The 11,558-nt window shown below is 36.5% G+C and overlaps 2 protein-coding genes and 1 pseudogene across 3 annotated transcripts; 2 read left to right on the top strand and 1 right to left on the bottom strand.

The window, feature by feature from the left end:
* The first annotated feature begins 317 nt into the window (after positions 1-317).
* LOC143551691 (uncharacterized) lies at positions 318-2,127 on the top strand. The gene is made up of 3 exons (XM_077042075.1): positions 318-1,142; positions 1,221-1,358; positions 1,881-2,127. Exons 1-3 carry the CDS (start codon positions 351-353, stop codon positions 2,100-2,102), a joined length of 1,152 nt encoding a protein of 383 aa, XP_076898190.1. The 5' UTR covers positions 318-350; the 3' UTR covers positions 2,103-2,127.
* Positions 2,128-3,433: 1,306 nt separating this feature from the next.
* LOC143550896 (uncharacterized) lies at positions 3,434-4,417 on the top strand. Its single transcript, XM_077041456.1, has 2 exons — positions 3,434-3,496; positions 3,548-4,417. Exons 1-2 carry the CDS (start codon positions 3,434-3,436, stop codon positions 4,415-4,417), a joined length of 933 nt encoding a protein of 310 aa, XP_076897571.1.
* Positions 4,418-7,865: 3,448 nt separating this feature from the next.
* On the bottom strand, positions 7,866-9,210 carry LOC143551681 (uncharacterized; annotated as a pseudogene). Its single transcript, XR_013138541.1, has 2 exons — positions 8,736-9,210; positions 7,866-8,598 (listed from the first exon to the last, which is right to left on the bottom strand). The product of XR_013138541.1 is annotated as an uncharacterized LOC143551681 (transcript).
* Positions 9,211-11,558: the final 2,348 nt, after the last annotated feature.

Raw genomic sequence — 11,558 nt, 5'->3', positions numbered from 1 at the left:
AGAAATAATAGGTTAATGATGAACCCACTGGGTTGGCCCGAACCCAACCAGTTTAGCTAAAGAGGCTCGACTCAAACCTGACCCGAATACGTTTATACAAAACCTATGCCCGTGAAATTCGTGTTATGTTTGTGTCGTGTTGGAAATTCACAGCCGTAGGTTCAGTTTTAGTTAGCGATTCGGTTATTGCTCAAGAAATCATGATTTATTTATACAATTATTATCTATCAGGTCATCCGGATCATACAGGTTTTTTAGAATATTTAGTTGTTATCAAACTTTTGGGAGACAAAAAAATATGAATAATTTGATTATTTTCTTCAGATTAATTCAAGTCAAAGGCCAAGGATATGTCACCTGGTACGCAATGTGTGTTGTTCTTATTATGCATCATGTCATTTGCAATATTTACTAGCCAAACAGAAGGTTATGTAAAACTCGAAAACCGGTTGAAATCAAAGGTGTTTTTATCACCAAAAATAACCCAGCTTCCGGGTTCGGTTTCAAACAAAACTTACTATGATATCGAGTTCCCGAAAGGTCATATCGCTATAAAAAGTTTCAATGCTGAAGTTGTTGATGAAGCAGGAAACTCGGTTTCTCTTGAAGAAACTTATATTCACCACTGGGTTGTTGTGAGATATTACGAGCAAATTCACGGTAAAGATATAATTATCGCAGGGAATGCAGGACTATGTGATCACGGTCGGTCCCAGTTCTTTGGAATGGGATCAGAAACACGAAAAACATCGACATATGTTCCTGATCCGTATGGGATTGAAGTGGGCAGTCCGGTTAATGTTCCGGTTGGGTATGAAGAGAAATGGATGTTTAATATCCACGCGATTGACACTCGGGGGACAGTGGATGTAACGGGGTGTAATGAGTGTAGATGTGAGTTGTATAATGTGACGGTGGATAAAGACGGTCAGCCTTTGAAACCTGATTATGCGGGCGGGTTGCATTGTTGTTATGATGGAACACAATGTAAAGTGAGAAGCGGGTTTCGAAGTGTCAAAAGAGATGTTTACTTGAAGTACACGGTTAAGTGGGTTGATTGGAGTGACTCCATAGTTCCTGTTAAAGTGTTTATATTAGATGTTACCGATACTTGGCAGCACACTGGAATCCATGATTGCCTTGTAAGTTAGCTAAACACGGCGCGCTCTTAGTAAATTTTGAATGTTATTGTTAAAAATTTAAAGTTTTTAATTTTATAGTTCGAGTATGATATCGAAAAATCTACCTCCGGAGTTGCAACCAGAAGGTCAAGTGTGAGTTTCCCAGCTGCTGGTGATGTTATTTATGGTTTTGCACAACAGTACATTGGAGGAATAGGTGCTGCTCTTTATGGAGAGGTAAACATAGGGCTGTAAATGAATCGAATCTTCGGTGAACTGTTTAGCTAGAAGTTCGTTTATGTTCATTCATTTAATAAATGAACGAACATGAACAAGGAATTTTGTTTGGTTAACTAAATGAACTAACACGAACAGAGGCCATGTTCGTTAATGTTTGTTTGTTTATATATACTTGTTCATTAAAGGTTTTTAACTTTTTAATGACTTCTCTGATCTTATATATAGATTTAAGCAAAATTATTAACTATTAAACAAAAATATATGTTTATTATGTGATTAATTTATATGTCAACTAACATATGAATATGAACATTAAAAAAACACACCAACACAAGCTTGGTAGCCGACTGAACCGTTGACACCGACCATAGCCAAATCAAGTAAAACATTTTTTGTGTTCGTCTTTTTGAACCGTTCACGAACAAGAAATTTCGGTTCATTACAACCTTTAGGTAAACATGTCTCTTTAATGATTTTGTGTCAAAGTTTATATTTTAAAGTAAAAGGATTATTATTCAGGGTGGACGCATTATTTGTTCATCTAAACCTATATATGGGAAAGGAAAAGATATAGGAGATGAAGCTGGTTACATTGTAGGAATGTCTACATGTTATCCTAAACCGGGATCCGTGAAAATAGCCAAAGGCGAATTTGTAACTTTGGAGTCTAATTACAGCAATAAACAGATGCATACCGGAGTTTTGGGGCTGTTCTATATTCTTGTTGCTGAGTCTTCTTAATAACTGATTGGTCTAGCTTAAGATAGATTTCTGTCTTTTATGCTTTTTGAAGAATAATCTTGAATTATTAATAAAGTTGAGGGTTTGTTTTGTAAGTTTATTTTAATATGGATTATTCTAGAATAAGTTTGTCTTGGAGAGCAAGTTTAGTAGGTCTAGATTATTAGTTTTATAAGTGAGAGTCGAGAAGTCTTTTCTCCATGTTTGAGAAGTTCGTTTGGTTATATAAAAAGAGTCGAGGGTTGTCACCCCAATATCCCGTGTTCATTTATTTATTCGTTCGCTTGATATGATTGTATGATCCGTCTGGGCCAATAATTGGTATCAGAGCTTAAGCTTGTTCGCAGAAGAAGAGTTTGGTTATTATCTATTTGATTTTCGTTCGATCGACGGCCGTTTGCTGTTTGCGAGAGGAAAAGAAAAGTTGTGAATTAATTTAACACAATTGTGTTTGTGTTTAGTAACATCACGACAAAAATAATAAAAATATTATTTCTGTTTGTGGGTTTATTGTTTGAAGGGTTTGGGAATTTGGAAGAATAATTGTTTGAAAGGAATTCGGTTAAGGTTTATTGGGAAGTGTGATTGATGCTAAAGGGTTTGGTGCTTTGGATTTTTTTACGAAAACCGCCACTGTTAACCATTAGTTTTTATTAATAGATATTGTGAGAATTTATACAATTGTTTATCAATCAACGTGGAGACCGAAAACGTTATTGCTTTGTTTTCTTTTAGCCCTTTCTTGATCGGAAAGGAATCAAAGAGTAGTTTGATTATCGAGTCATGTCTGGTGATAAAGAAGCAGGGAGCTCAGAAACAATGAAAGAACCGATGGGTGGTTTTGTTTTGCAAGCACTGAAATTAACTTCGACCAATTATGCGTCATGGTCAGTTATGGTGAAAATTATCTTGGGTGCGAATGGTTGCATGATGCAATTGATAAAGAAAAGGGTGTAGGAATTGAAGAAAGAAAGAAGTTTATGGTGTTAGGTGTTATCTTCCAAACCCTACCTGAAGACGTGATGCTTCAGATGGCAAAGTATTCAGAACCGAAAGATGTTTGGGAAGCGTTAAGAGTTCGTTATCTTGGTGCAGAAAGAACTCAGAAAGCTCGTGTTCAAATGCTAAGAGCCGAGTTAAATGGATTGAAGATGGGGGAGACATAAAGTATTGATGATTATGCAGCGAAGTTGGGTGGAGTACAGTCAAAGTACAAGAGCTTGGGAGCGGTACTTGAAGAAGAGGTTTTGGTAAGAAAATTCTTGAACTCTATGCCAGATAAATATATACCTGTTGTTTCTTCGATGGAGCTACTCACAGACATCAAAACAATGGCGTTTGAAGATGTGGTTGGATGTTTAAAAGCATATGAAGAAAGAAGCAAGTTCAAGAATGTGACTGGAAGTTTATCCCAAAGTCAGCTCATGTTCACCTAAACTGAAAAGAAAGTTGAAAACTACCGCGGACGTGGTAGAGGCCGTGGAAAATACAATGGACGAGGAAGAGGGAATCCAAGATGGAATGATGAACGTGAGAATGATGAACGAGTTGAATACTGGAAAAAGAACCTGAGAGAATGGCAAGATAGAAGGAAGTATGTAACGTGCTACAACTGTGATAAGATTGGGCACTACTCGAATGAATGTAAAGAACTGAGCAAAGGGGATGAAGAAGTGAATTTGACAAAGAAAGAAGATGGCGTTGATCCTTTTTTGTTCATGGCAGTTTGTTCAATAAAGAGAGTAAGTTTGAATGAAGAGAGGGTTATCTCTGGTGTGTTTGAAAAGGATGAAAAAAATGAAGGAACGTGGTACTTAGACAATGGTGCAAGTCATCATATGTCAGGAAAGATAGAGTTCTTTACTACCTTGGATGAACGATTTTCGAGTCAAGTGAAGTTTGGTGATGGATCCGAGATCGAAATCAAAGGTAAAGGTAATGTGACTGTGGTAAGTAAGACTAGTGAAAAGAAAACGTTTTGTGATGTTTTCTATATGCCTAAGTTGAAGACCAATCTTCTCAGCTTGGGACAGTTAGATGAAAAAGGATGTAAGATTGAAATAGCCAATGGGATATTGAGGCTATATGATCAGAAAAAGAGATTGTTGATGAAGATTCAGAGAAATCTGAATAGGACGTACAACATCAAGCTTCAGGTATGTTGTAATCCTAACAACTTCGAAGTTGAAAAGAAAGTAAGTTATGATGTGAAACCGATTATGAAAGTGAAGGATATTCGGTTTGGAACGATTCCAAATGATTTATTTGGAGTTGTTGAAACTATTGGTCAAGAACGAGTTGATGAGAAGAAGTGAGTTGAGAAGGGAAATAACAGTATGGATTTAAAGTTAAGCATGGAAGGAACTAATGCTAAGTTTGAGGAATCGGTGAAGCAAGTATGTTATGGTCAGCTGAAAAGAAGGAATAAAAGCGAGAAGATGAACAATTCAAGATTAAGGGGGTGAATGAAGAATAATCTTGAATTATTAATAAAGTTGAGGGTTTGTTTTGTAAGTTTATTTTAATATGGATTATTCTAGAATAAGTTTTCCTTGTTTCCTAAGTTAAGTTTGTCTTGGAGAGCAAGTTTAGTAGGTCTATAAATAGGGTCTAGATTATTAGTTTTATGAGTGAGAGTCAAGAAGTCTTTTCTCGATGTAAGTTTGTTATACTCGTGATGTTTGTTTGAGAAGTTCGTTTGGTTATATGAAAAGAGTCGAGGGTTGTCACCCCAATATCCCGTGTTCGTTTATTTATTCGTTCGCTTGATATGATTGTTTGATCCATCTGGGCCAACACTTTTGCCATATTGTCGAGAAATTGAGTCGGTTTCATTGTATATTTGAAAATGCAATGGCGTACGTCTGTTTGTTAAGTCTAGTGTTTGATTACATGACAGAGCTTTGGAACACTTTACTATATAGATAAGTAAAGAAAGCTTGTGAACTAATATCACAGTGCCTATATTTATATGTAATGCTGATAAGGTGCAAATAAGTACTATGGTTTAAACTTGAAATACAGTAAAGAACTTTAGTTTTACATATAATACCCATCCTAATTGCATACTTGAAAATGTCAATGACTTATGTCTAATTTTTTATGGCTGGTGTTTTATTATTTGTTGGATGTCTAATGTGCTCGTCTAGATAACTTATTACACCAAAGGCCAATTGGTCCAGTGGTATCCCCATGACTTTCCTCGTGGGAGGTTGTGAGCTTGAGTCTCGCCTGGAGCAATTTGCTCCCGGCTGAGCCAAGGGCTTTCACCGCTTCCCAGTTGTGGATTTCCTCCTAGGTGGATGTTCTGGGTCATCACGTTTTGTTCTTTGGGCAGAAGAGTGATCCATATGCCATAATCATTCTAGGTGTTCAGGTCTTTGTTGTTCAAATAATAATAATTATTATTATTATAATTTGTTACTATTTGACCTCGAGTTCAAACTTATACGCACTTTGAATTCGAGATCAACATGGATTTCACTACAAATGAATCATATGTTACCAATTATTGAGTTCTTTTCTCTAGGACTAATATGATGAGATGTTCTTGGAAACATATATGAATATGAATGCTCACATGACATCATAAATTCATAATTTTTGGCAATTAAGTACATAAGCATGAACATATAATAAAAAGGACAGGATACACTAACATATATGTGTGATCAGAATCAGAGGGCATGAAATCCAACAGATTGGTGAGTTAAAACCTCTGGATTTGTTGAGAAGGAGCGTGGATCATGTACTTCGTTTTCAAGTTCGTGCCTTTCCTTCAGCCACTTCGTTTTCTTCAACTGATCTCTAATAAGCCTGATCCCTAGATAAATGAAAGTGAATCCAAGAGTCCCATCACATATAGACACTAGAGCTTCTAAAATCCAGTTCATACCATGGTTGTCACGTGGCGCGGGCATGATAACTCAAGTTGCCGCAGCATATGACACAGCCATGAACGATAATGCTATTCACGTTATCTTATGAGCTACCCCAACTATCGTGATCAGCGCCTTTCTCTTAAAAGGGATAATGCTGATTAGCACTACAACAACACAAATGGATACAAACAGTGCAATGTGATTGCTGATTGCGAAGATCTTGAAAGCTTGAGTTCTGCCCATGATTGCCTTGCCCTTTAGCGGTCCCTCCTGGTACACGCCACCAGGAGGATTCACGCTGGCTGTAAATGTGAACGTTGCCATCAATATGGCCACTAGTGTGATTGTGTTCCTCGCATTTTGTAGCGCCTCTCTGTGTAATTCTAAATGCTCTCTTGTCATGGTATTTTTGTCATGCTTGATTTTTTGTTGTTGCTGATGCTTCTGTTGTTCTTCTTCTTTTCGTATGATCTTTTGTCTGAGGACACTTTTATTTACATTTTTCACGGGTTCTACTTTCGGGCTGGTTTCATCTTCTGGAACAATTTCTTCTACACGAATTTCAGACGCCTCTATGTTCAAGTCGGTTGTCGGTAATTTAGTTGGATCAAGGATGCTGTTGTGATTCCCTACCGTTTGATAACCATTTGGCCCTTGTGTTTCACTCATGATGTACTCTGCAAACTGCGAACATTATCGATGCTAAAGTCATATAATATAGACTGAATATCGATATCTCATTGAACAAGCTAGAACTGTCAAGTTTATGATGTGGGATTGATTGCGCAAATGTTGGTCACGAATATGGGTGGGCAGGTCCGTCTCGTGGGTAAGCTAAATGAGGCCACTGCCTGCCCAAGTGTGTAGTTGACCCAAGCAAGTGCTTAGGACCCCCAATTTTTTTAAAATAATTAATATATTACGTACTTTAATTATTATATTGATGCATATTAGATAATTAGGTTGCATAATGCAGTTGAAAAAACTGAAGCTAGCGTGAAGTAGGGTGTTCTTCAGGTTAGTTTTTCGGGTTTCGGTTTTTTGGGTCGGGTTTTTTAGGTTACAAAATTTTAAATCTAGACCTGAAACCCAACCCAAATCTCTCACAGTTTCTTCAGGTTCGGGTAATTTCGTTTTTTTGCGAACCATGATTTGGATTTGCAGGTCGTTCTTGTTTTTTGGATTTGCACTTTTGCACTCCAATTTGAATTTGCACAATTTGAATATCACTGGAATGAATAATGGTTAGTAATTACTCTTTTTTAGTAGTAATTACTTATTAGTTTATTGTTTTATAATTATTTCATTAAACAATTTACATCAAATTAAGCTATAAAAGTGAATTTTATGATTTTTTTTTTTTGCAAACACAGGATATAATTAAAAATATATATATATAACATTAGCCCTGCCAGCTATAAACCTTTTCAGTCTATATTCTCGGTCCCAAGCCTGAGTAAAGAAGAAGTGTTTGTATGAGAAAGTTTAAAAAAAAAAAACCTTAACTTAATGATTAGCTTGAGGCCTTTGAAAACCTTGGGCCGCCACTGAATGAGGCCATGACTTTAGACCTCTAATCTCACGGGGCTTCAATCTTAAATAGGGGTTATATATTATGGGTTTTTGAAAGTAGAGTTTTTTTAAAATTAGTTACTCATTGATGAGCCAAGTTAAGGAGGATTGTCTCATATCCATTTTCACGGCATATCATCTATATTCCATAATTCTTGGATACTCTCTGGTGCTATATGCATAAAGAAAATAAAAGGTCTCAACATTTTAGTTAGTTTTAGGCCTTAGAGAACGTTAAGCCGGCCCTGTGGGCGGGTGGTGATGTGAAAGAAGAGTGAAGAAAAAGACAACTTCACTCATTTGGTTATCACATTATTTTTCTTGATTGCCATATTGAGTTTCTAAATCGTTAATCGGATTACAAATTGCTAGAATTTCCCTATAAAAGGGAGCTCCATTTAATGGTTTAAGATTGAATATTCACTAATTTGTCAACTTTTCTTGAGAATTATTTTCTGTATTTTTATTTTTTGCCAGTATGCGTTGATCAAAAACGGAGATCTCTGTAACGACTGAGGATTGAATACTTAGGAATTTATCAACTTTTCTCTATGTTTTTATTTGCTTCCGCTCAGCGTTAGTTTACTAAGGTGAAAAGTGTAGGGACTAGAAAGTTCTTGCCTGGTCGAAACCTTCCCTTTGAGCAAGATCTTGAATGGTGTTACCAAATTGGTCAGCTTGGTAAAGGAGGTATGTTCCCTTAACCTTGAGGAAGCCATATACAAATTTGAAGGCATCAAACTTATCGTGTCTTATGGTAAGATGCAACGCGTTTTCTCCATGTTTTAATTGAACGTGGAATGATAAAGGAGCTATGGATGCAAACTCCTCTAAGATTGCCACGCTCCCGTTGATTGCAGCTAGGTGTAATGGCGCGTAGCCATTTTTATCGAATTGCAAAGCTTGGTCATGAGGGTCCGTCCTTAAGAGAAGTGTTGCGGTTTCCAGTTGCTCGTTTCTGCAAGCACAATGCAATGCCAATGAGCCATTTATGGGCTCCTGAGCAAGATTTGTCACATTTTCTAGTAACTTTCTAGCAATGGCTGCACCACCAACAAGAAAGGAGCCAATATCAATATAAACGTCAAAACGAACAAAGGTTCCAGTAAAATCTCACTCTGGCAGAACTACTTTTACGGTATAGAGAAAAACAAACATCACTATGTATCAACATCCATACCTGTTCGGCCTTTTGATGCAGCAACATGCAAACAAGCTGCAAAATCTACGATGTTCAACCAGCTAGAGTTTTTGAGGAAGAATTCAACAATCTCAACACGGCCATAGTTGCAAGCCAAGAACAAGGCATTTTTGTTGTCGTCGTTGAGTTTGGTAGCCACCCATTGGTTCTTCTCCATTAGCAACTTCACCACCTTCTCATGTCCCATTCGGCACGCTTCATGGATTGGCGTCTCTAACTTATCATTCCAGCAGCCACCATTTCTGGCCTCATTTCAAGAATAAGTGATACAATTTCAGCATTCCCGAATCTTGAAGCTAGGTGTAACACCGTATTGTTTGCAAATCTTCGTTCAACCACTTGTTCATCTTGTTCGATCATATTACTAAAGGCAGCTGTGTTATTTTCTACTATTGCCTGCATAACCTCCCATTCAGGAATTGCCATCTTGCTAGAGTGATTAAATAAAAAGTGGTGTGTGTTGTGTGTCTTTTAGAGAAAAATTTGTGTGAACCCTTTTGAATATACTACATTTATAAAGAGAAATTTTTGTATTTTATATATGACCATGGCTACTTAATTATTTGGTGAACACTTCTTTGGATCTACTATATGTCCCTTCTGAGCACCATTCTTCAGTTACATTTGTTTGGAAGGACACCTCTTTTGGTCCATTAGAAGGGTTAGCCAGTGTTTTGTCTTATTCACTTTAATTAATAGTGTATTGGTTTTATTAATCCTAGCTATAATTTTTTTTGTCCGTTGTCGGTCTCAACTAACGAATTAGTTGCTGACGGTCGCATCTTTTAACGTATTTGTTCCCAACGGACCGTGACATTTTCGTCCCAAGCATCTTTGGTAAAATCACATTGTTTCCCGAAAACTCAGCATTTTCGTCCCAAGCATCTTTGTAACCTTGGATCGGATCTTTGGAAACCTTTTTCAAATAAACCTTTATTAAGGTCGCTGAAATCAACCATCGTCAGAATCGGTTGGTGGTACTTAAGTGGTGGTGGTTGGTTGGTGGTGAGTTAGTTGGTGGAGGTGACGGTGTTTAGTGGTGTTCAGGTTAGTTTTCCGACCAAAAATGTGACTTTTCGGCCAAAAGCGTTTTTCTGGCAACCTGAAAGTAACAGCGTTAGGATTCTGTTAGTTGCGAATCATCGGGAACAAATACGTTAAAAGATGTGACCATCAGCAGCCAGCTCGTTAGTTGGAACCGGTAGTGACTAAAAGATGATGTTGGATTAATAAAAACCAACATGCATTAATTAATTAATAATTAAACCACATGAGACTTTTATTTTGAATGATAACTCGCACACTCTCTGCTCTATTCCTGAATTCGTCAAGTTAACATACAAAAATAAATTAACACATATAAATAAAAATAATATATAAAATGACTTTATTCGTTCGATAATATCCGAGTGTTGAAACCCGGGCGTTGGTAAAACCCGAATGTTACGGCAGCGAGTCAACACGAATTCGGTCGGTATCGGTTACGTTCGTTACATCGATAAAACTTGGGCATTGAAAGTCGGGCATAGGTAAAACCTGGGCATTACGACAGTGTGTCGACGCGAATTCGGTTGGTATTAGGGGGTGTTTGGGTGAGCTTTAAATTTGGTTATTTACTTTTTTGAAAAGCAAAAACCACTTTTGAAATCTCCAATTTGAAGTTTTTCGAGAAACTTTGCTAAACACCTTTTGTTGTTTTTCAACAAACAAATAAGCAAGTTTTAGAAGCTCAAAACAAAATGATACACTTATTTGAAAAGAAAAAAAATTAAATCATTTGAAAGTGTCATCAAATGAACCGATAAGATTAAGATTATAAGAACATTACGACACCAAACTTTGCTATTTGTCTTATAAATATAATTTATTATATGCTATTATACATACATACATACATACATAAAATTCAAATTGATAATTAAACAGTTAATTGTCTTAACTCACTGATTAAATTAACGCTCAGGATGGACAACTTTAGGTTTTTACTAGTGCCCGGGTTTTACTGGTCTTTTTGTTTACTTCTGATATCGTAACGAACGTAATCGAAATCGACCAAATTTGCGTCGACTCAGCGTCGCAACGCCCGGGAACACTTAGGTTTTACCAACACTCGAGTTTTACCGACTCATTGTTGCAGGGTCGAATACCGACAACACTTGGGTTTTGCCGACTGAACAAATGTCGTTTTTTATATATTAATATTTTATATGCTCATCAACCGAACACATGGTAATGCACAACTGCAACGTGACATAAACATATTCGACCTACCCGCGTTATCTGACCTACCTAGGACAACGCACCAGGTAAAAAAAAACTAGTCATATTACATTTTCTGGTCTTTTCTAGGAATTGTATGAGCCTTTTCCCATTAATTTCGTCATTTGATTTTATTTTTCGTATCATTTGTTTATGTAAGAATGATATAAAGATTTTCCACTCAATTAAGTCATTCAATATTTTTTATACTCGTGTCATATATTTTATGGTTTTTTCTAGAAATTGTATGTAACTTTCCACTAAATTTCATCATTTCATCCTATAATTTCATTTTGTATTCTTATTTAGTTTTTACGAACGGTACAAGACCTTCCACCCATTTTCATTATTTAGTTTTAACTTTTTAATGGTGGGAGACACCGCGCATATTGCGATTGTGCGGTGTGGCGAACTTTAAAAAATCGTTTAATTAAATGATACTGTAAAACTGAAACTTACTCGGATCTAGCATGCGCTAAAAATTAGTTTTAAAAAAAAAATTAATTACAACAAAAATAAAATTTTAACATAAAAGGCTAGCAA

This window comes from Bidens hawaiensis, unplaced genomic scaffold (genome assembly GCF_021521415.1).
Source record: "Bidens hawaiensis isolate Kalapana, Puna unplaced genomic scaffold, B.hawaiensis_p1.1 tig00001016_1, whole genome shotgun sequence".
Taxonomy (NCBI): Eukaryota; Viridiplantae; Streptophyta; class Magnoliopsida; order Asterales; family Asteraceae; genus Bidens; species Bidens hawaiensis.
Note: the sequence above shows the minus strand (reverse complement) of the source record. Positions and strands in the feature narration are given on the sequence as shown.